This window comes from Drosophila arizonae, chromosome 4, assembly GCF_054131065.1.
Source record: "Drosophila arizonae isolate 15081-1271.41 chromosome 4, UAZ_ARI_1.0, whole genome shotgun sequence".
Taxonomy (NCBI): Eukaryota; Metazoa; Arthropoda; class Insecta; order Diptera; family Drosophilidae; genus Drosophila; species Drosophila arizonae.
This window is the reverse complement of record NC_142924.1, coordinates 14132994-14160026: the sequence shown is the minus strand read 5'-3', so window position 1 is coordinate 14160026 and position 27033 is coordinate 14132994. Positions and strand designations below refer to the sequence as shown.

The 27033-nt window shown below is 42.9% G+C and overlaps 13 protein-coding genes across 13 annotated transcripts; 6 read left to right on the top strand and 7 right to left on the bottom strand.

Annotated features, from left to right (window-relative positions):
* Nucleotides 1-3196: 3196 nt before the first annotated feature.
* Nucleotides 3197-5340, bottom strand: Srp54k (signal recognition particle 54k). The gene is made up of 2 exons (XM_018006558.2): nt 4272-5340; nt 3197-4212 (listed from the first exon to the last, which is right to left on the bottom strand). Exons 1-2 carry the CDS (start codon nt 5187-5189, stop codon nt 3604-3606), a joined length of 1527 nt encoding a protein of 508 aa, XP_017862047.1. The 5' UTR covers nt 5190-5340; the 3' UTR covers nt 3197-3603.
* Nucleotides 5341-5382: 42 nt separating this feature from the next.
* Nucleotides 5383-8095, top strand: Gen (XPG-like endonuclease). The gene is made up of 5 exons (XM_018006541.2): nt 5383-5667; nt 5746-6067; nt 6123-6412; nt 6464-6631; nt 6684-8095. Exons 1-5 carry the CDS (start codon nt 5510-5512, stop codon nt 7999-8001), a joined length of 2256 nt encoding a protein of 751 aa, XP_017862030.1. The 5' UTR covers nt 5383-5509; the 3' UTR covers nt 8002-8095.
* On the bottom strand, nt 7998-11909 carry AlaRS-m (alanine--tRNA ligase, mitochondrial). Its single transcript, XM_018006539.2, has 12 exons — nt 11596-11909; nt 11359-11532; nt 11161-11306; nt 10894-11103; nt 10687-10831; nt 10482-10621; nt 9449-10422; nt 9234-9390; nt 8887-9172; nt 8607-8827; nt 8353-8554; nt 7998-8296 (listed from the first exon to the last, which is right to left on the bottom strand). Exons 1-12 carry the CDS (start codon nt 11761-11763, stop codon nt 8090-8092), a joined length of 3030 nt encoding a protein of 1009 aa, XP_017862028.1. The 5' UTR covers nt 11764-11909; the 3' UTR covers nt 7998-8089.
* A 356-nt stretch (nt 11910-12265) lies between these two features.
* Fitm (acyl-coenzyme A diphosphatase Fitm) lies at nt 12266-13954 on the top strand. The gene is made up of 2 exons (XM_018006559.2): nt 12266-12782; nt 12840-13954. Exons 1-2 carry the CDS (start codon nt 12266-12268, stop codon nt 13595-13597), a joined length of 1275 nt encoding a protein of 424 aa, XP_017862048.1. The 3' UTR covers nt 13598-13954.
* Nucleotides 13640-15986, bottom strand: Gdap1 (ganglioside induced differentiation associated protein 1). Its single transcript, XM_018006561.2, has 4 exons — nt 15604-15986; nt 14784-14976; nt 14539-14721; nt 13640-14468 (listed from the first exon to the last, which is right to left on the bottom strand). Exons 1-4 carry the CDS (start codon nt 15724-15726, stop codon nt 13966-13968), a joined length of 1002 nt encoding a protein of 333 aa, XP_017862050.1. The 5' UTR covers nt 15727-15986; the 3' UTR covers nt 13640-13965.
* Nucleotides 14836-21793, bottom strand: LOC108613229 (pentatricopeptide repeat-containing protein 1, mitochondrial). The gene is made up of 3 exons (XM_018006540.2): nt 19781-21793; nt 19416-19718; nt 14836-14976 (listed from the first exon to the last, which is right to left on the bottom strand). Exons 1-2 carry the CDS (start codon nt 21791-21793, stop codon nt 19425-19427), a joined length of 2307 nt encoding a protein of 768 aa, XP_017862029.1. The 3' UTR covers nt 14836-14976; nt 19416-19424.
* On the top strand, nt 16436-18556 carry Dhrs4 (Dehydrogenase/reductase 4). Its single transcript, XM_018006564.2, has 3 exons — nt 16436-16853; nt 16921-17323; nt 17380-18556. The coding sequence occupies exons 1-3, from the start codon at nt 16573-16575 to the stop codon at nt 17683-17685; spliced, it is 990 nt and encodes a 329-aa protein (XP_017862053.1). The 5' UTR covers nt 16436-16572; the 3' UTR covers nt 17686-18556.
* On the bottom strand, nt 17681-18458 carry CHMP2B (Charged multivesicular body protein 2b). Its single transcript, XM_018006566.2, has one exon. The coding sequence runs from the start codon at nt 18456-18458 to the stop codon at nt 17820-17822; it is 639 nt and encodes a 212-aa protein (XP_017862055.1). The 3' UTR covers nt 17681-17819.
* Nucleotides 18594-19414, top strand: Tcs5 (TP53 regulating kinase). Its single transcript, XM_018006565.2, has one exon. The coding sequence runs from the start codon at nt 18596-18598 to the stop codon at nt 19364-19366; it is 771 nt and encodes a 256-aa protein (XP_017862054.2). The 5' UTR covers nt 18594-18595; the 3' UTR covers nt 19367-19414.
* Nucleotides 21794-21896: 103 nt separating the features above from the next.
* Nucleotides 21897-22471, top strand: LOC108613240 (protein Asterix). The gene is made up of 3 exons (XM_018006567.2): nt 21897-22052; nt 22112-22192; nt 22246-22471. The coding sequence occupies exons 1-3, from the start codon at nt 21897-21899 to the stop codon at nt 22333-22335; spliced, it is 327 nt and encodes a 108-aa protein (XP_017862056.1). The 3' UTR covers nt 22336-22471.
* On the bottom strand, nt 22353-24037 carry Yod1 (Yod1 deubiquitinase). Its single transcript, XM_018006560.2, has one exon. It carries the CDS (start codon nt 23653-23655, stop codon nt 22594-22596), a length of 1062 nt encoding a protein of 353 aa, XP_017862049.1. The 5' UTR covers nt 23656-24037; the 3' UTR covers nt 22353-22593.
* A 619-nt stretch (nt 24038-24656) lies between these two features.
* LOC108613243 (uncharacterized) lies at nt 24657-25145 on the top strand. The gene is made up of 2 exons (XM_018006570.2): nt 24657-24814; nt 24892-25145. The coding sequence occupies exons 1-2, from the start codon at nt 24797-24799 to the stop codon at nt 25060-25062; spliced, it is 189 nt and encodes a 62-aa protein (XP_017862059.1). The 5' UTR covers nt 24657-24796; the 3' UTR covers nt 25063-25145.
* A 679-nt stretch (nt 25146-25824) lies between these two features.
* LOC108613244 (uncharacterized) lies at nt 25825-26365 on the bottom strand. The gene is made up of 2 exons (XM_018006571.2): nt 26263-26365; nt 25825-26187 (listed from the first exon to the last, which is right to left on the bottom strand). The coding sequence occupies exons 1-2, from the start codon at nt 26278-26280 to the stop codon at nt 26023-26025; spliced, it is 183 nt and encodes a 60-aa protein (XP_017862060.1). The 5' UTR covers nt 26281-26365; the 3' UTR covers nt 25825-26022.
* Between the last annotated feature and the right edge of the window lie 668 nt (nt 26366-27033).

Below are 27033 nucleotides of genomic sequence, written 5' to 3'. Positions count from 1 at the left end.
TCGTAGTGAAAGGTCAAGAAACAAGCTCATTAAATTTAAAAAGCAAACACGACGACAAAAGCGTAAAAATGTAGTTCTAAGTAAAACTTTAAAGTAAACATTAAAACAAAACAAAAAAGGCTCGCGCAGAGAAGCAGCTAATTAAACTTAGATGAAAAAATGATAGAGAAACTAAAAAAGAAGAAAATAAACAAAACAAAACAAAAAGAAGTTAAGATAAAGAAATGATCAGCGCTCAGACGGGTGCAAAGTAAAATGTAAATTTCGCTTGTTGCTATTTTTAAGTTTTAAATCAAAGTCTTTTAAAGAACTTTATTCATTTCTCTTGTAAAACGATAAAACGTGAAGCTAACTATATCTCCTCTCTTTGTAACTCTCCACAAAAAAGTATATATAGAAGAAACGAAAAAAAAAAAAAAATTATAACCCCTTTCGAATCTCTGTGTATTTTTTAAGGTATTATTTTTTGCATCAATGTGACGCTTGAAAGCATTTTTTACATGCATATGGAAAAGAATTGTATTTAAACACTAGAAAAAGCAGACAAAAAAAATAAAGACAAAGATAGAGACGATAAGCAAACGATGCAAACAACTTTGCTAAAACTTTCAAATTTATAATGCGTACTTTTTGTGCGCTAAAAACTTTAATGCAAAAAATCATACATTAAAACAAAAATAAATTGGAGCTAAGGAGATAAAGTTTAAATGACAAAAAAAGAAAACACAAAAAAATATATTAAATGAAAAATTAAAAAAAAAAAATTAGTTTAAGCAAAACATTTTGCAGCTTTTGTGCTTATTTCGCTTAAGAAAAGTAAGACTAGTTGAAAAAGAAAAAAGAAAAAAATTAAATCTAATTGTAAGTAAAGAAAAAAAATGAAAGAACGAGGAAACATTGAGCGCAGGTGCAGCATGCAGGTGCAGAAAAGCATTAAACAGAAAATAGCAAAAGATTAAAAACAAAAACATGAAGAACATACAAAGTAAAAATGTCTCTTTAAAAACACTAAAGAGCAAATGCTGTCATCCAAAAAAAAAAAGTAAAAAAAAAAACAAAAAAAAAAGAAACTGAACTTTTTCTGAATCAATAAAAAACAAATTGATTTTCTGTAAGAAAACAAATGCGACTGATGTTTTTACTTTAAAGCGGGGCTATGTGCTGGAATGGAATGGAATGGGCTTCTCCAGCTTGTTGATGGATCAATATCATGATTTCGGGGTTGCTGTTCAGACACCCTTAGCAATTGAGGTCTGCAAAGTGTGGGCAAATGGCCGCAGGCAACAAGTTTATACACAGCTCCAAGCCTTTCAGACTGGACCCGTAATATCTGCGTTGGCCGGAACTTCCCCTAAAATACGCAACAGTGGGGGGCCACAAAATATGAAAAGCCTACGGCCCATCCGTACATACGCACACACATTTATATACATGTTTATGTATACGTTTGTGTGTGTGTGTGTGTTTGTATGCGCGCAAAGCCGTAAGGATGAACCGAAAAATGTTGACAGCAATTCAGCCTACAAGTTTTGCTGCGAACCTGTTCGTTTGACTTGTTTGATGGTTTTATGAGTGTCAAAACTCGACAGCTTAATAGACGTTTTTATGACAGCAATCACATTTTCATTGTTATTGTAATGAGAGACAGGGTTGACTGTAACATGTAAGTCAGTGTATGTGCATGTGTGTGTGTGCCACAAGCCACATGCCACCACACGCACAATGCGCAAGGGATGCTGCAAGAGCCGCCAGCAAAGCTCCCACTACTCTCTAAAGCCAGCGCACAACAGCTAGTCATCCATACACACCCACACACACACACACACTCATTTGTTTGTATATATGTATGTATACACACATGCCTAGTCTGTAGGTATGCAAGTTTGTATTTTTACTTATTCTGTTGATACAAACGCAAACTGGCTGCTGTGAGCCGTCATCAGTGTTGCCAGTTTAGCCAATTTCAGGCCAGATCTAGCCTATTTGAGAGTGGTCTAGCCTATTGATTGCCTCTCTGTCTATCTCGCAGTCCTTCTCTTTGTCTGTCTGCTAACAAACGCAAGAGACGAAAAATTACTCAATATAACAGAAGATCATTACAGTTGTTTGTATGTATGCAGAAGTATTCATTTAGTATTTATATTTGAGTAAAACGAAGTACGAGCAGCAGAGAGTAAAACGAAGTACGAATACTTGCAGCAGCAGAGAGTGTTCCCATTGGTCGGGCCCAACATTTGAGCGCAACTAACTGTCTGAATCAAGGTTACCCTATATAAAGGGCAGCAACTGCAGAAATTCTTCAGTCACCCAAGCCTGGTGGGGTCAGTCGTTCAGTGCAGTGAATTTAATTCTGTGTGATCGTTTAGCCAAGCAATAAAGATTTGGAGAAAATACTTGGAAGAAATACATTGCAGAAATTTGGCAAAATTTTTTATTAAATTGTTTAATTTTTTTTTTTTTTATATATATTATTATTTATTATATTTATTATATTTTATATTATTATATTAGTTTGTTTATTTTCTTATATTTTTGTCCATTTTTTTTGCTATTCCAGCATCTTTCCTATATTCAGAGCTTAACAGCTGGCAACACTGACCGGCATGAACACCGGAACAAGCGCCAACATCGAGACCGGCATGCGTGTGCCTGTGTGAGTGTGTGAGAGCACCTCTTGCATTCACTCTCTCTGGCTGTGACAAAGCAATGCAAACAACAATAACTACAGCGCGCACACACACACAGTCGCACGCACGCGTGTATGCTTTGTTGTTTACTTGCTTACCGTTATTTCGTTTGGGTCTCTCGCTTTTGTTGTGGCCGCTGCTGAGCGTTTCTGTTCGCCTGGTCATTTGTTGTTTTTTGTAGTAGTTGTGTGTGACGACGAGACCGACGGCAGTGTTAGAGAAGTCATTGCCATCGTGTGACGTCAGTGCGAGCGTAGCGGGACAGGCGGGTGGTTGTGTTACTTAGCTATTCATCAATTTATTTGAATTTTGTGGTAAGCTATAGGTAATAATATTTTCAACCAATATTTTCATTTGTATTTAAATTTTTTATTTTTAGATGTTTAAAGCCAGCCGCGTTAACTTTACCCATAAATAACTGGTCATGGCATCTGCCAGCTTTGATTAGCGATGTTCACGACCCATAGATGGCGCTACTGCCTTTTGAAGAAAAACAACGGAATAAAAAATGTATTTTATGCACTTAATGTTGCCCGAATTTATCTGGATTTCTATTTAGTTTTTATTAATTTCATTTCGTACAGACTCTTATGCATGCAATTTTAATTGTTCGTAAGCCATTTTTAAACAATAAAACCTAGCTTAAGATCATGCAAGCGCAGAGCGCAGATTAAATCGTACAAAAAATGAAGACCGCTAACTGTAGGTGTTAACTGTTTTACATCGATTTCATTCACTGTTTACCGCTATTGCCACATATAATTGTAATTGAATTTGGTTAAACAAGATGTTGCCATGGAAACGATGATAATTGTCGCGCTTGTAAACCGTTAACAAATTAATGCTAAGAACCGAACTATTTAAAACAAAATCATACAAAAATCTTTACACATATGATGGCCCTTCCCGCTTTGTCTCACTTGCCACCAAAGCCTCCCATCAGGTTCCCCAGTCCGCCTAGGCCACCCGCTGCGCCCTGTTGCAGCTGTCGCATCATATTTTGAAGGCCACCAACGCCGCCCATTTGCTGTAGCATGCGGGGATCAATCATCTTGGCCATCTGCTGATTAAGCTTGGCCATTTGCGTGGGATTCACATTTTTAGTCATGTCGCCTTGTTTGAAGAGGCCCTTAACGCCACCCATTTTCTTAACGACTGCCGCAAATTTCGTGTAGTGGGCTATCAGCTCCTTGACCTCTCGCTCAATGACTCCTGCGCCATGGGCCACACGGGTGCAACGTGTAGGTTGCTTGCTGAAGAGTTTAGCCCCGTCACGGTTGTCCAGTTCACTGTCGGACATACTGTCCATCATTGTCATCATGCGCTTGATACGCGCCATCGACTCCTGCTCGCCACCCTTGGTCATGAAGTCTTGCGAGAATCCGGGTATCATGTTCATAATCTGTGAGAAAGGTCCCATTTTCAGGATATTTTGGAACTGTTCGTACATGTCGCGTATGGTGAAATGGCCATGCTTGATCTTCTCCAGCAACTCTTCGTTGCCGTCTAGTTTCAGTTCATTCACCTGTTCAATACATGAAGTACTTAGTTAATTGATAGGGGAGAGTGCTGTATCATAGTTACCTTGTCTATCAGTCCCTCAATGTCACCCATGCCTAGAAGTTTGCTCACAAAAGGTTTCGTTTTGAACGGCTCCAAGTCGTCAATGTGCTCGCCAGTGCCGATGAATATAATGGGTGACTGAGTGGCAGCCACAGCAGAGAGAGCACCACCACCCTTAGCATGGCCGTCTAACTTTGTGATAATCACGGAACCAATATCCACTTTCTCTTTGAAGGCCTTTGCTTGAGCTTCGCAAGCCTGTCCAATCGTGGCATCCATGACGAAAATGATATTGTCCGGGTTGACCGCATTTGCCACCGCCAACATTTCCTCGAACAGCGACTCTTCCTGCTTATGTCTGCCCGATGTGTCCACAATAATCATTTCGAATCCTTCGCGCTTGAACATGTCCACTCCTTCTTGTGCTATGACCACAGGATCGATTTCTGTGTAGCTGCCATAGAATGGAATGCGCGCCTTGGTCGCATTCTGCTTGATCTGATCGTAGGCACCCGCACGGAATGTATCCGCGCACACGAGGCACGACTTCCAATTACGTTTCTGGTAGTGATAGGCTAGCTTAGTACATGTGGTTGTTTTGCCGGAGCCCTGCAGGCCCACAAACATGATCACATTGGCCTTGCCTTTTACTGGCTGATATGGCTTGACACCCGGATCCACCAGTTTGATGAGCTCCTTGAACACGGCGGACTGTATCATGCGGCGTTTGTTCAATCCTCCGGCCATTTCATCAAAGTCGATGACTGCTCGTACATTCTCGCGCAGTTGCTTCACCTGCCGTATGTTTACATCGGCCTCTAGCAGCGCAGCGCATATCTCTTTCAGCATAGCACTTAGGGCTTCCTCATTGATGACGGTGGCTTTGCTGAGTGAATGCAGCGCCGTCGTTATTTTTCGTCCTAAATCTGCTAAAACCATCTTGGCGTATTACGTGATACGTTAACTGTATTGCAGCGGCGTGCGTTTTAATTTAGTTGCCTTATATGCAAAACAAAACATGCGAATTGAAAACGAGTTAACTTTTGATTTTCTCTGACACGTCAAATGTCGAACACAAAGAAGAAGTTGAGACTGACAGTCAAATGGACATGTGCAAATGTCAAAACAATGCGAGTCTGAGTATGTGTGAGTGTGAATGTCAGATATTTGCCAGTCAGCTGTTTACGTTTACTGTGAATGTCAGTCATGCTGTTGGTTTCTTTTAAAATTAAGGCGCTCATTTTGTATTTCATAAATTAATGGGCGTGAAGGAATTATGGAGCATTTTAACACCTTATGCAGATCGCAAACCCATATGCGAACTACGAGGCAAGAAGGTTGCCATAGATTTGGCTGGATGGGTTTGCGAAAGTCTTAATGTTGTCGATTATTTTGTGCATCCGCGGCATCATTTAAAGTAAGTTCTCGAATAATGAATAATTAAAGAATTATTATTATTTATCATATTTTATTATTTACCACATGTCCTCCACAGAAATCTCTTCTTTCGTACGTGTTACCTCATTTGGGAACAGGTAACGCCAGTGTTTGTATTGGAAGGAGCCGCGCCCAAGCTTAAGAGTCAGGTAATTGCTAAGCGCAATGAGCTGCAATTTCGTGGTGCGCGACCCAAGGATAAAGATAAGGACAAGGATGCAGTGGGGCCCTCACAAGCGGTAGCCAAAAGCGATAAAGGACGCACTCGTTTCAATCATGTGCTCAAACAGTGCGAGAATCTACTGCTGTCTATGGGCATACAATGCGTTCAAGGACCGGGAGAGGCTGAAGCCTATTGTGCATTTCTTAATAAGCACGGAGTGAGTTCGGTTGCTTACCATACGTGGTTAAATTAATCATCTATATTTATCTAAGTTAGTGGATGGTGTCATTAGCCAGGACTCCGACTGTTTTGCGTATGGTGCCGTGCGTGTCTACCGAAACTTTTCCGTGTCAACTCAGGGCGCTCAAGCTGCAGCTGGTGGTGCAGTAGATATTTATGATATGCAAGAGATTTGTAATCATATGGATTTCGGACAAAATAAAGTTATTGTTATGGCGTTGCTCTGTGGCTGCGATTATTGCCCGGATGGCATAGGCGGCATAGGAAAGGATGGCGTACTTAAGTTGTTTAACAAGTACAAGGAATCAGATATATTGGATAGGTAAATCATTTTCCACTTTCCATATCACTTTAACAAAAGTTTCCTATACAGATTACGCAATTGGCGGGCCGAGACGGATAAATACAACGCGCTGGAGTTGCGCGTGGATGACAAATCCATTTGTAGCAACTGCGGTCACATTGGACGCACACAAAGCCATACAAAGAGCGGTTGCGGCGTCTGTCGCACACATCGCGGCTGTGATGAAAGCCTATGGAAGTAAGTAAGCTGGTTAGTTGTGTCCCTATACCTAATATTATATTCTCTTTAGAGAACAACGGCTGTCTATCAAGGCGGAACTGACATTGCGCAAAAAGGCTCTGCTGGATGTAGATTTTCCTAATGAAGAGATCATATCAGAGTTCCTTACTCAGCCTGCAAAACTTCCCAATTTGGTGCTGGACTGGAGGCAGCCTAATATCGTGAAATTCATCAAACAGATTGGACATCTTTTGCAGTGGCCAGAAATCTACTGCTTTCAAAAGTTTTTTCCGTTGCTCACCCGCTGGCAAGTGCAGCAGCCAAACGAAGCCCTTGCCCTAGTCCAGCCACAGGAGATTATCAAGAAACGTACAGTGAAGGGAATTGCCAGCCTGGAGTTGCGTTGGGAAGACACTCGTGGCTGCTTCAAGGGACTCATACCATATGATCAAATTGAAGAATTCAAACTGGATCATCCAAAGGGCGTGGAGGAACTTTACTACACTGTTGAGCCATTGGACATGTTACAGGCTGCCTATCCAGATATGGTAGCAGCCTTCATCAAATCCAAGGAGAAGCCACCCAAAAAGACAGCAACGCGCAAGAAGAAAGTAAATTCAGATGCGCCGCTCAGTGCACTTGAGAATCTGTCGGATTTGGCAGCGACAACAGCAGGGATTATCACAAAACCTAAGCGCGGTAAAAAGAAGGTGCCTACTAATCCACCAACGCATGGACAAAAAACAATGCAGCACTTCCTTAAGCAGAAGGAGAATACACCTATTAAGTCCTCTCGTCAGCTGGCGAACCAATGCTCCACGCCTCTTAACAAGCACTTGCCCTCTGATTTGGAGAGCGACGCCGAGTTTGATATGTCCGACATTATCAATGGCATTGTTTCCAATCCGCAAGCAGTGCCTGCTGTGACCAAGCACGACGGATACCAGCTCCACTATGAACCGTTGGCGGACGATTTAAGCCTTCGTTTAGCACAACTCAGCTTGGACAAGCATGATGTGTCACACCAGCAAAGCTTACTGATCGATGATGTAGATTTGCTAGTTCAAAAGCGCCGCGATATCTCCATGAGGACTGAGAATATGCCATTGGCCAAGCGCTACTCGTTAGACGACAGTTTTGATCTGTTAGTCAAGGGCGATCTAAAGAAAGTGCCACACCTGGTCAAGACACCCGTGGAGCGTTTCAAACAGCAGCATCGCCTGTCCACTGCGAACGAGTCCAAACAACTGCCGTCTGTCAAGCCAGCAGCAAATGTCAGTTACTTCTTTAATCAAAGTGTTGAAGGTGCCGATGCTTTCGAGCAGTTGATGGAGTCATCTTTGAAGCACTCGGAAGAGGATTTGGTGGTAATCAGTGACAGCGATTAAGTTTTTCTCTTTATGTACATCTAATAGTCTGCAATATATTCCCATTTAACAATAGCAAACTTATAGCTTGCGTTTACTCTGGGGCAAATTAAAACTCCAAATAACGTTTGGCATAGAGTTGAGCATTGCGCATCGCCTGCTCCAATTGCTCCTCGAACTGTGTGTTAACTTTGCGTCCTTTCATGTTGCAGACGACTTCGGGATTTTGACCCTTGGGCGCAGCCACTTGGCCATTAAAAGTTTCCGCAAACGATTGCAGCCAAAGCGAAGCATTAAATTGCTTGCTAATGCAGTTCTGATAAGATAGACAAGAGTCAATATGTTATATAAGAATAAAATGAGTGGATTTACCTGCGGCACACAGCAGCGCGCTTTGACTATATTATCACACATGCTTACAACCAGAATGGGACGATCTGTGCATAATTTCGTGGCACGTTGCAAGGGAATCTCCTCAACCAGCGCTGAGCTGCTTATAAAGTGTAGGATGTAGGGATGCGTATCAAGCGGCTTTTCGAGTAGTACATTTCGCATTTCCACTTCCACAAATTCTCTGTAAGACGAGATATTAGTTTGTGTCTGAAATGGTAATTTGATACACCTACTTAAGGGTTGTGCGCGATGTCTCCTTAAGTCTACGTAGCATTTGATTGATGCGATCGAGCGTGTCCATCTTAAAAGCGTAGGGCAGCTTTATGTCCGAGTGCAGCATGTTTTGGCGTATGGTCTGCAGTTCGGTTTCCGTGGCATTTGTTAGCTTGTCTGTTTGAAACTGATTTTCCAGCACGTCCACACGATGACGTAGCAGTGCTGCTGTTTTTAGAACCTATCCAAGAAAGGGAAATATTAGGTCAAGAAGTTGGACAGAATGCTACGATAGCTTACATTCTCTGCAGCCTGTCCAGCTACGGCTGTAAAGGCATAGCGGGCTCTATTGGTTTGCTTGAGATTAACAATGCAGAAGCAGGACATCTCCTTCGTGTTGGTCACATGCGTGCCGCAGCACAGTTCCTTGGAGCTCAGATTTAGCTCTGGGCATTGCACATTAATCAGACGCAGTCCTTGCTCAGGGTAAACTTCACCGGGCACCATAGTGATATCGTTCTGCTGCAGCACATCGGCTGCGCTGAGCTGATGTACTTGGACGGGCGTGGCTGAGCAGATTGCGCGGCTTTATACGAAAAGGGGATTAGTTGCATAGAAGTGTGAAATAATAGTAGGGCGTTACTCACTTGATCAGATCCTCAATGTGCTGCACATCGGCTTTGCTTATGCGCTTGCCCAAGAGGCCTAGCTCCAACTTGCACTGCTCACTGCTCACTGCGCTAGAAACCTGATATGTCACTTTATTGAAGAGAGATCGTATGGCGGCATTCAGGAGATGGGTGGCTATTAAAAGGGGCATTAATTTAAACAATCATTTTCCCTGCTCATATATAATACCTACCTGTGTGGTGGCACGCATTCAACTGACGATGCTTGGCATCTACCTCGAGCTGCACCTCATCCCCAACGGCCAGATCGAAGTCGTCGCTGGGTGTGGTCAGGCGGCAAACATGCACCACACACTCATTGAGGTGCTTTACGCCAACTACTTCCAACTGATGAGGCTCTTCTGGCTTCTGTTTGTTGTGCACTAACAGCTTTCCAAGATCCGATTGCTGACCACCAGATTCGAAGTAGAAATTACTTGCAGCTGTGACAATTGAGAGCGTTTTGAGAGACGTTTCTGGGCGAATGCGAGAAACTTCCGAGTCGTCTTGTAGAATGCCTAGGACGCAACTTTTCAGCATCGGGATCGCATAGGTTTCGTTTTCTTCATCATAGCTGTATATATACTTGTAACTGTTGTCAGTGGATGCCAGTCGCTTGGTGAGCTGCGCTTGTGCATCTGCGATGCGCTGCTGAAGGGCCAGGTCGAAGTCGCCACGGTTATTCTGTGGCTCCTTGGTTTTAAGTTTGGCCAGCGCCAATTCGGCACGATAACGATCCAAATCACAGTTCATGTTTTCTAGCTCGGCTAGCTTCAGGAAACTCTCCTCGGTAAGGCCATAGGTGTCCGTCAGCTTGTATAGAAATTCACCGGGTATCGTATTGTTGGGAAAATTTGAGCGTTGCACTTGAAATTCTCGATAGGCGGGAACGAAACCAGGGCATTCCATTAGATCAATGTCATCCAGTTTGGGAAACTCAGTTAGAACCTCGGCAAAAGCCTTAGATGAACTCTCACGCAGATTTTTGTACACCTCCTGCTCGTGGGCAATCAACTCGATAACAGCCTGCTGTTTGGTCGACATTTCCGGATAAGCCTCGCCAAGCGTCTCGACTACAATAGGTACCAGCTGTGACAGAAGTTTATCATGTGCAAATACCTGCTCCGATATACTCAGTGCCTTTCGTAACACGCGACGCAATTTTTGGCTGTGCATAGAAAATAATTAGTTGTGAAAGAAGTTAATTCTGTAGTACTTCCAACTAACTTTTGATCCGGCAACATGCCATCGGCCAAGCACGCTGTCACCATGCGTGCATGATCGGCAAGTATTCTGTAGCTCGTGTCAAGTAGCGCGGCGTTCTGATCATCGGGAAAGCTGCCGGTATACACGGGTGCCTTGGAGAGCTAATTGTGAAACAAAGGCTAGATTTGAGCTTGCTTAATAATCCAGTAAATCGGTATAAACTTACACTATGTATGGCATCAAATAACGGTGTGAAGAGATCCGTGTCGTAATTGGAGGATTTGTTCTGTAGCAGAGCAGCCAATCGCTCGAAGCCCATGCCCGTGTCCACGTGCTGAGCGGGCAGTTGTGTTATACTGCCATCTGCATTGCTACACATATCAGGTATTCAATTAAATATTAAATTTCTCATTGCACGGGCTTTGCCACTAACCGATTGTATTGTATAAACACCAAATTCCAAAGCTCAGTGAGGTCTGGACGACCCGCATTCACTAGCTTTGCGCGCTGCTCAATACTAGCTGGACCATCACCAGGTCTGTGATCTATGTGTATTTCAGTACAAGGTCCACACGGACCGGTTGTGCCCATTTCCCAAAAGTTATCCTTGCAGCCGAAAGGCAAGATGCGTGCAGCCGGAAAACTGTTTGGCAAAAGTGATTAAATTTCATTATGCATTATGTAACTAATTATCTCTTACCCCAAACTCCGCCAAATTTCGAAGCACTCCATGTCGGCTGGTATGCCAAGCAGTTTATCGCCGGCAAAGTAGGTGACATACAAACGCGAAGGATCAATGTTGTATGGGCCGCGCAGCAGCTCCAATGCCATTGCACAAGCTTCCCGCTGCAAGAAACTCATAAGTGCATTGCCCACGTACCGATGTAATTGTATTTACCTTGAAGTAATCACCAAAAGACCAGTTGCCTAGCATCTCGAAGAACGTGTGATGGTATCCATCCTGACCCACAACCGATAAGTCATTGTGCTTGCCACCGACTCGTACACATTTCTGGGAATTCACGACACGTTTGTACGGTGCTTCAGCTGTGCCCAGAAAAATGGACTTGAACTAAAGCAGGACGTCTTATTAGCGTACAATAGATTAATCAAATTAATAATGCTTGGTATTCACCTGGTTCATGCCTGCATTGACGAATGCGACGGTGGGATCGCAGAAGGGCACCACCGGACTGGAGCGCACAAATTTGTGTTCATGGTTGACCGTAAAGTAATCGATGAATGTTTTCCGAATTTCGCGTGCTGTGAGCACACGCTGTAGCTTTTTGGCCGAGTTGTACATGCCAAATTAATTGCAGTCTTAATTACATGCGAGAGCAATATGGACCCAGCAGCTGAGCCGGTAATTAAACAACCGAATCAGATCAGAATCGCACACAGCTGATCAGAATTGGTGTTCGCATGTGAACGTGTTGACATTCGCTTGTGAGCGCAGGGGACTTGTGTTCTATTTTTTGGCTGAAGCAACAGCTGCATATTTTGACTAAAATATGCAACGAATAAGAATAAAGCAACAACAAAAATATTCTCGTGCTATGTGAAAATAATATGAAAATTTCAATAAAATACATAACACTTTGGACTGATCGACGCAACTAAATTATAGCGTATTAAGTATAATGAAATTTGAACTTTGACACTTTCGTTACAAATCCGCTTTCACTTTTGGCCTAACATAATACCATAACCAAAAACGGCAACAATAAAACGGCGTAGTATAAAATAGCTTGCCAAAGTGCAAATATATTCTACCGGAACGAAGTAAACCAGATTTTCGTGTCAAAATGTCAAAACGGCGTCCTCTACGACCAACAGCTGGGTCTGGTCAGCCTAGCAGTTCCAATATGAACTTTCGGCCTGGTGGTCCCGATATAACTCGAGGCGAAGCGCGGGGCACGCGTCCAACTGCTGCGCCCACCAGCATACGTGAAATTTTAGTTATGGGAGTCATACATCTCTGCAAAAAGACAATATTCTTTAATACGGACCTGAAAGTGGCTTTATATTTGGGAAGTTTATTTATCATCTCGCTCATAGGCGACTTCTTGCCGTTTCCCAAGACATATTTTGCCCGCTCTGACAACCTGTTCAACTTGTACTTCGTCAAAGTTGGCTGGGGCTGGACCCTCCTGTTCGCAGTGCCCTTTGCGGTGCTCTCCGCCTACACGATTACCTGCGGCGACATGAAGCGCATGCTGAGGCATCACTTTCCACGTATTGTGATAGCTACGTTCTTCTGGTTCTTCTGGACAAAGCTCTTCAATATTGTAGAAACCTCGTATGGTCGCTGCACTACCAAAGGTAGGTTTGATAATATATACAGAATACACAAATTAACGCAGATCTTCTTGCTTGTAGGCTTCCAGAGCAAGTCTAGTTGCCTGAAAGCCGGACATTTATGGCAGGGATTTGACATCTCTGGACATGCGTTTATTCTGATACACTCAAGTCTGGTGCTGATAGAGGAGGCGCGACCCATCATCAAGTGGGAGACGATCAAGGAGCATCTGCGCAATGAGCTACACAATCGCAGTGTCTCCGAGAAATCAAGCAGCAATCCCTTGCGCAATCTGAACGATGAGCAAATACGTAGTCTACAGTTTCTATATACGCGTCTGACGCCCATCATTCGCACCTTGTTCATTGGCATGGCGGGTCTGCAGCTGCTGTGGGACATAATGTTGGTGGGCACCATGCTGTACTATCATCGCATGATCGAGAAAGTCATCAGCGGCATTATTGCAATTCTGACGTGGTACTTCACGTATCGGTTCTGGTATCCCACCAATGGGCTGCTGCCCGAGGCTCCAGGCAATGGTCTTTTCTACTATCAGCGCGAGAACTTTCCCATCAGGCGGCCAACGCATTTACACACCTCCATGCCATCTGGCAGCAGTCAGTCGTCTGCCAGTGGACAGAAAGCAAACCCCAATGGCAGTGGTCAATGGTCAGCCAGCAGACTGAGCACTCAGCCGACGCAACAGCAGCAGCAGCAGATACCCACATTCATGGGCATGCCGTTGTTTACCAATGCGAAAGCAGCCACTGCAGCTGCCGGTTTGCTGCAAGCGGAAAAGCTCAAGCGGGAGCAACAGCAGGCGGGCGTGGACAGCTAAACCCAAGCTTATGTGACCCAGCTACAGAAAACAGGAATTGAATTATATTGGATAAGGGAGTCATTTTAACCGGTAGTGGCTAGCGAAATCTTTTGTACCAAATAGAACTTAATACCAAATGAAATTTATAAACACGAATGTACAATGATATCAGTAATTTTGAGGCTCGCACATTACCGTGGTGCGCTGTTCATAGCTCATAGGGGTCTCGACGATCCGCTCTCTCACTCATCTCTCATTCACTGTTTCTGCCTTCCGCATCTTGCTTGCATTGTTACCACGTAGACTTAAGCGTTCTTTTGTTTGTGTTTATATGTGCCCAACTTTAACAATAACAATAAAACGATTGTTAACAAACATCTTGCCGCCTACTTATGCGCAAAGGCTGCGAACATGGCCATACCCAAGAAACCGGCGGTGGCTCCCAGCTTGTAATTGGCAGGCGTCATGCTCCACATCTCCTTCAGTATCTCGAAATTGCTGCTGGGCATCAGTTTGTGGTACGAGGGCCGTTGCTTAAACCGCAAAAAGAATCCCTCCACCAACGGCAGCTTTCCGTAGCCCCAATAATAGTTCTCAAAGCCCAGCTGATAGAGCCGCTGCAGCAGCAGACCCAAGCTGACGTCAGCCAGCGTGAGCTCGTCGCCCGTGAGCCACTCCTTTCGTGGCCTTTGCTTTGACAGCTCCTGCTCAACGAAGAGCAACACGTTGCGAACGGCATCCAGCACACGCTGAAAGTCTGTACGTGAGGCAACAAGATTTCTGCGACGCACCTGAATATCTAGCTTCTGCTTCAGTGCACTTAAACAGATGGTCGAGTCTGTCTCATCCATGGATCGACGCAGCATGTCCATGACCTTGTCATTGTTCTCTGCGAGATAGTGAGACACCAAAGGGATTATTAAATAGACACAGCTCTTTTGCTCATTTATACTGCTCACTCAGGCAGGATTGCCGCACGGGACCAATGAAGGGAGCCTTGGGCGACAGCTTAAGATCGTCGTGGATAAAGGAGCCCAGACTAAGTGCGCCCACCGGCAGACGTGTAAAGGCGCGCTCAAATGTGCTCATCTTATCATATTCCAGCGAATCTGGTCTATATGGTTTCAGGGTGGGGTGACGCTCTGCAAAGAGTATTCTTTGTTTACATTAACTATACCAATATACCCTGTAGTAAATCAGTTACCTCCTCTAAACTTCGACTCTACATAGTTGATAATCTGCGGCGAGTTGGGTATGATGAACGCGCCATCCTGCAGCACTGGCACATCGCCTTTGGGATTCAGATTTAGGAACCAACTGGAATACTGTTCGCCATTGCACAGATCGACGACGTAGGGAGTGAAGTCAATGTTTTTCTCATACAGCACCAGCAAAACCTATAAATAAAACAAGAAATATTTAATTAATTTTGGTTGACCGCAAGTCTATGAATAAAATATGTATATCGCATGTATATGTATGTTACATATATATATATATATATATATGTATGTTTTATATTAATAACTACAGGCTTTCTAATTATTTACTTGTACTATTTGAGCTTTTCTATCATATTTGTTTATTTAACGCTCAGCGATATTTCATATTCTTCATTAGCACCTGCATCAAGGTAAACAGTTAAATAATATTATTTATTGATACTATCAAAAGGGAAAAAATAATGAAAAGCCGAATCAATTAAAAGCTATTTGTGCTGAGAGTCAAGCCGATCTTAAATTAGATATTATTCATACGCCCCCGTCAAGCACGATTGCACTGCTAACAGAGCAGGGGGATGAGTGCTTTATAGAGAGTTTATAGAGAACTCCAGCCTAGTCACAGCTACATATACACACATATAGCATTGAATAATAAAGACAATTACTACGATTAGTTTTGTAATTTCGCGCCATTTGATAGACAGCCTTCACAATTTGAAGCACACCAATTGCGTGCTCTGTAACGTATTAAATAAATTTTTCTTTCTCTTGAAAATCACATGACTTCAATTGTCAACTAACTTTTTGCGAGTAGAAGTTGTACGGGTGGAAGTAGAGCACGAGTTTGTCATCGCTAAACACAGGTGCCTTGAAATCCTGTGGTGCGGGCTCTGCAGGTGCTATTTCGTTTGCTTGGTTATTCATATTTTGCTAATATTGTGAATTCGAAATATTTGGTTATATCACATGCTATGCGAAAACGAAAACCGTTAGCCGCGTGCCGTTGACTGAGTCCCGGAGCTCTGGTAAAAAGCGGTTTGAACAGTAGGAACGACACGGAGCAACTAAACTGCCGAAAGTACGATTTTCGACTGGGGCTGGGTATGGAGTAGCGTAATGAAACAACAACTAAAGCCGCTCCGTCTACCTATTAATTTGCACTTTCAGCTGAGAGTAAACATTTGCATTTGTTGTTGCGATTATTTCTTAATATGACTTGAGATGTTGTGGTGGCGATTATTCGTCAACGATTCTTATTCACTTTCAGTGTGACGGTAAGTACTTGTTTTTCCCCTCTTCATATTTATCTTTATTTATCATGTTACGAAATCGAGATCATATATAATGCGTGCGGACAATGTTTATTTAAGTTGTGAAGTTTTTTATTTCAACATTTCTTATCTAACGATTGAGGTCTACGAACCAAAAGGAGGTATGCATGCTCTTTGGTATATATTACGATATTTTTTAAGATATTCATATATACAAAATCAGAAATGCAGCTTTTGCGAACGGACTGAGTATTTTAAGACTATTTATTCCTGCAGCTAAAAGAAAATACGCAATTCAATTACAGCTGCAATTCAAAAAGCGCGCTCAAAGAAAGCTTTCGATTTCGTGGTGAATGGCAACAGCCGCAATAAACAAAACAAGTTCCAACTGGAACTGTTTGTCTTGATCATATAGGAATCGCTGAAAAGAAGTAAAGTGCGGAAAATCAATTTCGCTTACAGTGTCAACTCACATCACATTAGGAAATTTTCTAAAAATATGTTGCATATTGGGAAGCAACTGGCCAATAGGGCGCCAAAGCTCAATTTGACCGCTGCCTCCGTTTTGTCTGGAGGCAAAGTCCAAAATAGCTCGCAAAACGCAACATCGATTAGAAATCTTAATCAACATAATAGCAACAATAACAATAGTAACAAACTCGTTAACCACAATCTTTGCCACAAACGGTTATCCAGCGGCAGTGCCAGTCAAAGTACAAACGTCAACAGAATGAAGCGTTTAGCAGGAAAAGTTGCAGTAGTTACCGCCTCCACAGATGGGTAAGCTCCAATGATGTACTACTCTATTATATTTATATATACATACATATATTAAATTATTTTCTAGCATCGGCTTTGCAATTGCCAAGCGTTTGGCTGAGGATGGCGCTGCGGTGGTCATCAGCAGCCGCAAGCAAAAGAATGTGGACAATGCCCTTGCCGAGCTGCGCAAACTGAATCTTAATGTGCATGGACTCAAGTGCCACGTGAGCGAAGCGCAAGATCGCAAGCAGCTCTTCGAGGAGACCATCAGCAAATATGGCAAGCTAAACATTTTGGTTAGTAATGCTGCTACTAATCCTGCCGTTGGCGGCGTGCTGGAATGCGATGAGAAAGTGTGGGACAAGATCTTCGATGTGAATGTGAAGAGCTCTTATCTGTTGGCGAAAGAGGCACTGCCTTATCTGCGGCAAGAAAAGGGCTCTAGCATCGTCTTTGTTTCATCTATAGCTGGCTACGATGCATTTGAGGTCAGTGCTTTATCAATATAACAAGGCCTTATCTTCATCTGCGGCTTTATCTACAGCTGCTAGGCGCATACTCTGTGAGCAAGACGGCGTTGATTGGCTTGACCAAGGCAGCGGCCAAGGATTTGGCACCTGAAGGCATTCGTGTCAATTGCTTGGCACCTGGTATCATCCGCACAAAGTTCTCGAAAGCGCTCTACGAGAACGAAGCTGCCAATGAAGCTGCGCTTAGCAAAATTCCCATGGGTCGTTTAGGCACCAGCGAGGAAATGGCTGGAGTTGTCTCTTTCCTCGTCTCTGAGGATGCTGGCTATATAACAGGCGAGTCAGTCGTTGCCTCTGGTGGTATGAGTGCTCGACTTTAGTGTGATGCATGTGTATATACTTATATTTGTATGTCTTATCGCCTATGAATAACAAATGTGTGTACAAAAAACTTCCAATATAGTTGTGGGAGGGATTAAGCACAGCAAAGTTAACATTTTATAGCTAGGAATATCTAGGAAGACCTCAGCTTGGCTAACTGATCTGCAATGTCTTTTTCGGTACGTTTGCCGCTAGTCTCGAACTCGCCAGACCCTGCGGCTGGTATGCTGGCCATCTTTCCAGAGATTTCGATGCCAATTTCGTCGAGCACCTTGTTGACCACATCGTTGGATTCCTCCTCATCACCGGACTCGTTCAGCATGTCGTCCAACGTGTCGTTAATCATTTCGTCTGTCATCTCCATGCGCATATTCGCCTGTTGGAAGTCACGCACTGTGCCTGCTATTGCCTCTGGGCGCATCACCTTGTTCATGGTGGCCATAGTTTTGGCTGTGGTTCCCATTGCCTCGCCCAAGGCTATGTTTGCGCCCATGTTTTTATTCTGATAGCCTATGGATTGGATTTTTCCGGCAGCGGCATAGCTACGAGATTTTTGTTTGCGAATTTCTATCAGTTGCTTAGCCAGAATACGGCATGCATCATTGTTTCCAGCTGCTGCATTGCGTTTGATCTCAGCTTCTAGCTTCTTTTCCTCCTCTTCCAGTTTTCGGCGCTCACGCTCTATATCGCGCGTCGCTTTGCGCAGGCTGCGATCATTTTCACGTTGTTGCTCCTTTACGGTAGGTTTTTTACCAAATATATTGTTAAACATTATAATTCTCTAATTTTTATGGCCGAAAGGGCAGGGATTTTCAAAAGATGAATCACTATTGAATCTGGTGTTTGATGTGTGTAAATATCAAAATAGAATCAGCTGTTTCTTTGTCAGCTGTTAGCGCTGCCCTGTGAATGACTAAAATATTAGCGAATGGCAATCAGTTTCGGCTGCTGCTAATTGAGATTGAGTTACCGGTGTTATTCTATTTTATTTTTTTTGCATTAAGCATGACATTAGATATACTGAAACAAGGCGCTGAGGGTCGTCTATACCTTGGCGAATTCAAAGGTGAATCGTGTCTGATAAAGGAACGCTTTGTCAAAAAATATCGTCATCCAGATTTAGATACACAAATTACGCGGCAACGCATGAAGGCCGAGGTGAAGGCAGCTGGCCGTTGCCTGGCTGCTGGTATTCTTGCGCCGCGTATTTTCCATTCCGATTTGAATACACACAAACTGTATATGGAGTACTTTGGCAGTGCACAAACGGCAAAACAATTTATACAGAAAACAGTCAACGAGTCGGGCGAAGAGCAGGCCAAACCGCTGCTGGAGAAGCTGTGCACGCAGATTGGCGGCATCATTGGCAAAATGCATGCCAACAATATAATACATGGCGACCTGACCACATCAAATATTCTAATCAACCCAAATGCGACTGGCTATGATATCATTTTCATAGATTTTGGATTAAGTCATTATAATCAGGCAACAGAAGATAAGGGCGTGGATCTCTATGTGCTGGAGCGAGCTCTCTTGAGCACACACAGCGAGCAACCTTATCTATTCGACTATATCCTGGCAGCATATCAAAAAGAGTGCGGCAAGGACGAGGAAGCCGTGTTGGCCAAGTTTGAGGAAGTGCGTGCTCGCGGGCGCAAACGCACAATGATTGGTTAACATCATCTATATTCAACGATTACTTAAATATTAAAAATGTTAAACTTACATTTAATGACTATTCTATTCTTTTTACTGGATCAGACAGCTGTGGTCCATCCTGCAGCTCATTAATTTTGATTTTCTTAATATATTTGCGTAATTTGGTTTTCCGTTTCACTTGCTCGTGTTTCGCTGGCTCTTGCCCAGTGACGGGATCTTCCGTGTATTGTTCGTAGGCACGTGGTTTCAGCTTAGCAATAGCGTCCTCCAGCTTCAAGCCGGTTAGACCATGCTCCTCGTAAAACAGGCGGTATTTATCACAGAATTTGGAGTGCCCCCTCTTGAAGCCTTCAGTTTTAGTTGAGGGATGCTGCGAATAGAAAATATGTATTACGTATACTGTAGTTCGTTTAATAACCGTCAAAAAATTACCCTAGCATCTATGGCTCTGGCACAACCTCTGTGAAAGTTGTACAAATGGCGCAAAAATGATTCGTTTGGTTTTATGCCCTCTTCCAAACACAGTTGCATGATTTCGTTGATGTACGCAAAGGACTTCTGTGCACAGCCCTGTCGCAACATAGCCCCCAGTATGGGCATATTCATACGTATACCCGCTTCCTTCATTTGCTGTAGCAGTTCGCGCGCCTGCTCCTGGGTGCGACAACCAAGTGCTAGAACGCCATAGGTCACAATGTCCGGCTTCAAGCCTGCTGTACGTATCATACTCAGGACTTCGCGAGCGCTCTCGTAATCGAAGCGCATAGAACGCTTCTTGATAAGTATATTGAAGAAGTCAATATCTGCCTTGAGTCCAATCCTACGCACGAAGCTTAGCACTTGCTTCTCTGCTGCATTGGTAGGTGGAACAACCTCCAACATGGTGGTAAAGAATTCAATATTTGGCGTTACATTGTGCACTTTCATCAGCTCCAAATAGCCAGTGATGCCGCCCAACAGCAGAAACCGTTCATGTGGACGTGTCACTTCAGCCAAGGCAACTACACTGCCTAGCTGTGGGCGTGGCAGCAGCAGATTAGGTAGCTCTAGTTGTTCCGTGGGTTGAGTTGACAATTCCAGCTGATTGACTTCTCCGGATCTGGGTGTAATGGATAAGCTATCAGCAGGAGTCGACTCCAGCTGCTTTTCTTTTCCCGCTGGCAGCTCACCGCTGGCTACACCTGGGGCAATTTGCTCCAGCACCTGTTGCATGGACTCCAGATCTCCAAAACCACAATCCCGGACGCAGCGCAACATATTATTGAAGCTGTAGTAATCTGGACTTATTCCAAGCTGGAGCATCTTGTGCCAGGTGAGCAACGCATGTCGAAAACCATTTTTCTCATCGCTCGCACAGGCTTGTAGTAGGAAGTTGAAGCTCTCCGCATTCAACGGTAGCTGACGATCGAGCATCTCATCAGCCAACATGTATGCAGTCTCGATGTCGCCGCAACGACCATACGCTTTGATCATGGCATGGTAGTTCTTCAAGTTTGGTTCGTAGCCCTTCTCCAACATGTTCTCGCGCAGCTGCCTCGCCTTGCTCAAGCCATCAACCTGACTGGGTGCATTGGCACATGCATTGAAGAGGGAAGTGTAGGTTCCCCCAGTGACTTTCAGTCCATGTTGACGCATTTTTGTGTACAAACGGAATGCTTTGCGAGTATAGCCCGCCTTGGCGCACCCGCTGATTAGCAAATTGTAAATATAGTTCTCTGGCTTCACACGATCCTCCCGCAGCATGCGCACTTCTAGCACAGCAATGGCATCATTAATACGGCGCGCAATTAAGTGCTCCTTTATCATGCGTGCGTATTCTTTGGTTCGAAGTTTTCGTGAGTGTCGCGTGGGTCTGCTAATAAACTCTTCTTCCTGCGCGTCGCCGGGATCTTCTGGTTGTGTACTGCTGAACTTGGCATCGCCAAATGTATCTGGATCTCCGAAATTTGTCACCGTTTCCTTTTCTTGCTTTTGCTTTACTTTTTCTTGTTTCTCGGTCTCCTTTTCGAAATGATTAGAGCTTTTGAATTTGTTTCGGTGAGCGCGCTCAGGCGACTGCCTTCTCGGGTCCTCATCTAAAATTGTATCTTGAAATGGATTTGTCGGCCTGTTTGCCTCCCTTTTCGTCTGCAAGCCGGCATCCTGATCCGTAATACGCACGTGTAGCAGAGATATTTGTTCCCACTGCAAAACCGGCAATCTTGATTGCAATTGAAGTATGTTCTTTAGTTGTAAGCCATGCTTCGGTGTGCGTTGCTGTATGCGGCACATATGCGGTCTCAGCGTTAAACTGAAAAAACGCAACGCCATTTTAAAGTGCGGTAATTTTCTCTGAATTTTATGTAATTTAATAAGTTTTTTAAATGTGCATGCCGCTGAACTGTTACTGCTGAGTGGAAGAACAAGCATTGTCATTCGATTGCGTACGTTGCATGTGAATGGCATACAGATGTTTTTAATCAATGTGGCAACATCAACATTCCCTTTGCACTGCTAAATAAAATTTCAGTTTTTTCACCTAATCTGCTCGACCTGAAAGCATAAAAAAATGAATTATTCTGTTGATCCGCGTAGAAAAGAAAAAATCAATCGCTACAAGGCACCGAAGAACCAGGGACAAGGCGGTGGTGCCAATGAGGACATGATGCCGGACTATATGAATATTCTGGGAATGATTTTCTCGATGTGCGGTCTGATGATGAAGGTAATTTCCGCTTCTTAATTGACATCAATATAAATTTACATGATGTGCTTCTCCCCTAGCTTAAATGGTGTGCCTGGTTTGCACTCTACTGTTCTTGCATTAGTTTCTCCAGCTCACGCGCCAGCGACGATGCCAAACAGGTGCGTACAAAGACTATAGTATTGAGGTCACTGTATTAATGAGCAATTTGCAGGTGTTATCTTCCTTCATGTTGAGTGTAAGTGCTGTGGTCATGTCATATCTGCAGAATCCAGCTGCAATGACGCCGCCTTGGGCTTCGTAATAAAATGTGTATCACCATTTGGTTGCTGCTAGTTAAATGAATGAAACTTTATTATCCAAAAACTCAAAACAATGGCTTGGATGTGTAGAGAGTAAAGTTTTAAATAAATTATCTGCGGAAGTTGGTAAATTGTAAATTTAGCTAAATAATTTTCAAATATAAATAGTTGGCTCTAGCTGCGAAACTCTACGTTGTGAGTATGTAATAAGCAAACAGAATAAAAGCCAAAATATAAATGGTGCCAAAAATCAGTACGTATTAAATTTCTCCAAAGTTCGCATGACCCGTAGCTTTGGCGTGCTGTTGGGCCTGTGTTTGGCCCACAAGCAGTAGATCACACTGTAAGCAGCGAAGATTGAACTTATCGACATTTGTAAATTGTCGCGAGGACTTTGCTTCGTTTGCCAGCTGCTCCGCTTGCTGGTAAACGCCCAGCTCCTCTACAGGGAAGATGGTAGCTGGGGAGGCGCTTTGTGATGTCTCCATGTAAAGTGGATCATAGTGTATGCCATCGAAGAGTAGGAACACTCGCAGCCCGAAGTTCTTATCTTCACCAAATCGATTGATAATGGCATTTTGTATATCAACAACGTCGATTTCTATGCCATAATAATTAGATAAAATCGATACTTCAATGGCACCACCCCATGAGTCCGCCTTTTGTATCCAGGCGCAATACTCGGCATTCGATTTACCAAGGACGGCATCATTATATTGCTGTGGATCGGCAGCTACCTCCTGGGCGATTATATGCCGCATCATTTCGCTGCCTTCGTTATCGACTTTGCCATTCAGCACGAAGCGTATGCTCGTAAAGAGACATGAGTTATCCGCTGGCACAACCTTCTTCAACAGAATCCCATTGAAGTCGCCATTGGGCCCGGCTTCCGTGGGCGCGGACACAGTTGCGTTCTCACTCCCACTGTTGCTGGACTGAGCGCCAGTGCTAAGGGCGTTCAGTTCAGTATTGCTTGTTGTTACCTGACGCAGATGCTCTGCATCTTCCTCAGCTTGAAGACGACGCGCCAGCGCTTCGTCATCCTCCATGATTGCAGAATGGTCGACTACAGGCGCCACCTTTTCTTCCACAATCAACGTCTCGCCACTTTGGATACCAATGGAGCGCAGATTACGTTGCTCATCATTGAGGTCCAGCGGTCGCGGCGGAAAACCCACCAGAACGTGCAATTGTGGTTGCTTAATTTCCGTAGCTTGACATATCCGTGTTTTAAGTTCAGCTATTGTTATATTTTCGTTTAGGTCATTAACAATGAATTGACCTTTCTTCGTTTTTAGCTTTACACTAAATGATCCAGTCATTATTATGATTCGAGGTTTGTTTTTTGCCGAAAATTAATTGCGTGGTATTTTATAAATTCTCAATTTTGAGGTTTTGGAATTATGCCCTGATTTGGTTAAGAGTGTTTATTGTCTAATAACTTTTATTTTTATCGTTCTTTTGCTTATTGTTTAATGCGAGCTAGAGATGGGGGCAGAAAATATTATGTGGCTATCGCGAGTCTCAGTGCTGCCACACTGTTGCCATATTGATGGAGGGACAGCCGATACGCATAACCATAAAAATGCACTAAAAAATCCCTTGCAGCATTTTTAAAGCGGTAAATATTTGAATTTTAAATTTTGTCACTTACATATTTGTTAAAAGTAAATAGTAAATACTATTTACAATGGGAGTCAAAGTAATCGTCGCCTAGTTAAGATATGTATGTTTCCGAATGAATAGACTGCTACGACCTCGACTAAAGAATGTTTGAGCTTGTCAAATATTTTTAAATGATTATTCTATGCCAAATTGAGTTTTGATCATTAAGGTGATGAAATGTTAAAATCCAACGAAAATGGCAACACATACATATGTATTACCAAACTGAGCCCAACAATGAAGACGCTAATAACTATTCAGTGAGAGCGAGAGTTGGGTTAACGATTAGCTAATGGTCAAATCAAATAGAACTCAGAACCAAGGAAACACATATTAGCGAAAACCCACATCCAGATGTTAGTCAATACAGCAATTTGCCAGCCGACTAGCCCAACATTGGGGCCTATAACAACAAAAGTGGTCTTTACGAAAAAAAAAATATATGTATATATCAGTTTGCTTTATATTTTATTTTTCCACACGTCCGACCGCCTTGCGTGGTACACTAAAATCACATTTAATAGTCCAAACAAAATTTATTGTTGGGCTACGCAGTTCGTAGATACGACAAAGATATTTTGGAGCTTCCATTGTGACGATGTGTTGTTTTAATATCTATGAAAGACGATCGCGCTTGCGCACCGCATCACATCGCACAGACCGGCTCGAAACTCTCATATAAATAGGTGGTCAGCGGTCTCTAAGATCAGTGCAAGTCTGTCAACGCGAACCGCGAGATCATCAATCAACACTCAGTTACTTTTCAGTCAAGGAGTCAAATATCAAAACTCAATCACCATGAAATTCATTCTTTTGGTGCGTGCCTCACTAGACGTCTTGCTGCTATGGATATAACGTTCAACTAATTGTGGATTATGTTTGCCTATTTACAGACCGTATTTGTTTGCCTGGTTGTGTGCTTCATGGCCGTCAGTGCTAAGCCTTTGGAGGAGGCCATTCCTGAGGGTATTGAAGGACCTGGCAATGAGCCCATCAACCCAACCGACGATCAGTCCTTCCTGCTGAAGCTCAAGCTGCTGAAGAAGCTCCTCTTCCTGGGTTAAATGCCAACAGCAAATGGACTTAATTAGCATATTTTGTGTTTAGTTCTTAAGAATGATATTAAAAACTGAATTTTAAAGTAAAACTTGTTTTTAAATTAATAGAAATTGCCAATGAGAAAGTGATGAAAAATAAAATAAGGGATATTTAAATAAAAGAAAAATATTTAAAATAAATGTATAGTCTTTTATTAAAAATATCTAAATGTAAGTGTAAAAAAGACGAATGGAAAGTTCAAGAAAATTTAGGAATACGGAAATCAGATATATACGATATAGAGAGATGGAAAAAAGGTTAAGGAATATATATGTGTGTATATAAAATAAAATCACATTTATAAGAAAACTTAAAGCAAACTTAGGTTGCTCGTTAAATAATTTGAGTCTTGAAAAATTAGCATTTATATTAGCTGCTAGTTGCTAAAAACAAAATTTACAGCCATGACAACAATTCGCATTTATAAATTAGTTATTTATAAAGGTCAATGTCAGCAAACAGTTTATATGTTTATATAAGACACATATAATGCTATATACAAAACGCAATTCAATTTAGCTATGATCAAAAGAATTAAAAAACTCATTTTAGATATATATTTGAGCAAGTTAATAGCATGTAAATCGTTAAGACAAATAGCAAACAAGCCGCCTTTTAGACAAAATTCACATAATGTTAATCAGGCAGTCAACATGGTTGATCAGCGCTTGGTTCCCAGTGAAAACTATTCCAACTGAAGCCCAATTGTTAAAGCAGAAGAGATTGCGTTTGTGTTGTTGGATTTTATGAGAATTACATTTATTGTGTTACGTATACAGATAGGATGAGTATGCAATTGATTTGTGCGTTTACGACTCTAAGCGAAGCGTTTAATGTATTCCAAGCGGAGAGGTTTAGGTTCCCAGTTTCATACGTGGTATTTAGACTAGAGTCAACAGGTTTAGTTGGCTGGCAGGCATTTGGACCTAGCCCAACAGCAGCTTCTTCAGTTTCTTCAGCTTGAATATGGCCTGAGCATCGTAGGGATTGTGCACGTCATCAGCCTGGCCGTAGATGTTATCGCCCTGCAAGGTCTCATCTACTGGCACAGCGGCAACCAGAGCCACAGCCAACAGGCAAATGAAAAGGGCCTGTAAAATGTTGGAATGTACATGTTATCCTTGAAGCCAGAGAGACGCTTGGAATGCTGTCGATTGAACACTTACCAATGCGATATACTTCATAGTGGTTAACTGTAGAGCTGCTTAATCCAAAAATTTAACTGCACTTGGTGGTCAGAGTGCCAGTGGCTTTTATACCCAAGAGTTGACGCCCGAAAAAAGATGAAGCACAAAAAGAAACCCATCACTCGATGATAATATAGTATGTAAACTACGCATATTACATTGTCAGACATGTTTGGCGATACATAAACAAAAGCGCATAAATAAACGAGTCTGGTCAACAAAAAATACAGGCGGCAAGAAAATAAATAAAAATAAAGAAAAACTGACCAAAATTGCAAATTGCAAATTGGTCGAACGTGGCGCAGTCAAGACTTGGGGCCCTGCTGGTCACCTGCTCGTGGCACTCTTTGCAAATAAAGCATATATTTATAAGGCAGTGCAACAACAACAGAGATGAGAGACACGCCTGCCTCTGTTTGCATTGGTTAAGTGAGAGGCAAAGTCGGAAACGCAACCGGAGACGGAGACGGAGCCGGAGCCGGGCCCATGTGAGCTGCTTGTGCCACTGAAGAAGTTTTAGACGCTGTTCAAATATACTCTATACTAAGTACGATTACTTTGAAGGCGACAACATGATTATTGATGGATAAATAAATACTTTTTCACAAAAACTCATCTGCTTTTCGAACGCAGTTTTGTGCAGCTAAGCGTTTCAGATTTACATAGCTGAACTGAAGGTTATGTCAATCATAATACAGGGGCTCTCTAATAGATCTCTGTCACAGATCAAGGGGACTAGATTATTCGAGA

Excerpts from the sequence above, each read along its gene's own strand:
- Srp54k (XM_018006558.2), bottom strand. The coding sequence starts at position 5,189 with ATGGTTTTAGCAGATTTAGGACGAAAAATAACGACGGCGCTGCATTCA. Across the intron at positions 4,213-4,271 it reads TTGAGGGACTGATAGACAAG|GTGAATGAACTGAAACTAGA; the intron begins GTAACTATGATA and ends TGTATTGAACAG.
- Gen (XM_018006541.2), top strand. The coding sequence starts at position 5,510 with ATGGGCGTGAAGGAATTATGGAGCATTTTAACACCTTATGCAGATCGC. Across the intron at positions 6,068-6,122 it reads CATTTCTTAATAAGCACGGA|TTAGTGGATGGTGTCATTAG; the intron begins GTGAGTTCGGTT and ends TATTTATCTAAG. Across the intron at positions 6,413-6,463 it reads GAATCAGATATATTGGATAG|ATTACGCAATTGGCGGGCCG; the intron begins GTAAATCATTTT and ends TTTCCTATACAG.
- AlaRS-m (XM_018006539.2), bottom strand. The coding sequence starts at position 11,763 with ATGTACAACTCGGCCAAAAAGCTACAGCGTGTGCTCACAGCACGCGAA. Across the intron at positions 11,533-11,595 it reads TCAATGCAGGCATGAACCAG|TTCAAGTCCATTTTTCTGGG; the intron begins GTGAATACCAAG and ends GTCCTGCTTTAG. Across the intron at positions 11,307-11,358 it reads CTTTTGGTGATTACTTCAAG|CGGGAAGCTTGTGCAATGGC; the intron begins GTAAATACAATT and ends AGTTTCTTGCAG.
- Fitm (XM_018006559.2), top strand. The coding sequence starts at position 12,266 with ATGTCAAAACGGCGTCCTCTACGACCAACAGCTGGGTCTGGTCAGCCT. Across the intron at positions 12,783-12,839 it reads TGGTCGCTGCACTACCAAAG|GCTTCCAGAGCAAGTCTAGT; the intron begins GTAGGTTTGATA and ends TCTTGCTTGTAG.
- Gdap1 (XM_018006561.2), bottom strand. The coding sequence starts at position 15,726 with ATGAATAACCAAGCAAACGAAATAGCACCTGCAGAGCCCGCACCACAG. Across the intron at positions 14,977-15,603 it reads ACAACTTCTACTCGCAAAAA|GTTTTGCTGGTGCTGTATGA; the intron begins GTTAGTTGACAA and ends TTTTATTTATAG. Across the intron at positions 14,469-14,538 it reads CGTGCGGCAATCCTGCCTGA|AGAACAATGACAAGGTCATG; the intron begins GTGAGCAGTATA and ends ACTATCTCGCAG.
- Dhrs4 (XM_018006564.2), top strand. The coding sequence starts at position 16,573 with ATGTTGCATATTGGGAAGCAACTGGCCAATAGGGCGCCAAAGCTCAAT. Across the intron at positions 16,854-16,920 it reads GTTACCGCCTCCACAGATGG|CATCGGCTTTGCAATTGCCA; the intron begins GTAAGCTCCAAT and ends ATTATTTTCTAG. Across the intron at positions 17,324-17,379 it reads CTGGCTACGATGCATTTGAG|CTGCTAGGCGCATACTCTGT; the intron begins GTCAGTGCTTTA and ends CTTTATCTACAG.
- CHMP2B (XM_018006566.2), bottom strand. The coding sequence starts at position 18,458 with ATGTTTAACAATATATTTGGTAAAAAACCTACCGTAAAGGAGCAACAA.
- Tcs5 (XM_018006565.2), top strand. The coding sequence starts at position 18,596 with ATGACTAAAATATTAGCGAATGGCAATCAGTTTCGGCTGCTGCTAATT.
- LOC108613229 (XM_018006540.2), bottom strand. The coding sequence starts at position 21,793 with ATGCCATTCACATGCAACGTACGCAATCGAATGACAATGCTTGTTCTT. Across the intron at positions 19,719-19,780 it reads CCAGAGCCATAGATGCTAGG|CATCCCTCAACTAAAACTGA; the intron begins GTAATTTTTTGA and ends TTCTATTCGCAG.
- LOC108613240 (XM_018006567.2), top strand. The coding sequence starts at position 21,897 with ATGAATTATTCTGTTGATCCGCGTAGAAAAGAAAAAATCAATCGCTAC. Across the intron at positions 22,053-22,111 it reads TGTGCGGTCTGATGATGAAG|CTTAAATGGTGTGCCTGGTT; the intron begins GTAATTTCCGCT and ends CTTCTCCCCTAG. Across the intron at positions 22,193-22,245 it reads CCAGCGACGATGCCAAACAG|GTGTTATCTTCCTTCATGTT; the intron begins GTGCGTACAAAG and ends AGCAATTTGCAG.
- Yod1 (XM_018006560.2), bottom strand. The coding sequence starts at position 23,655 with ATGACTGGATCATTTAGTGTAAAGCTAAAAACGAAGAAAGGTCAATTC.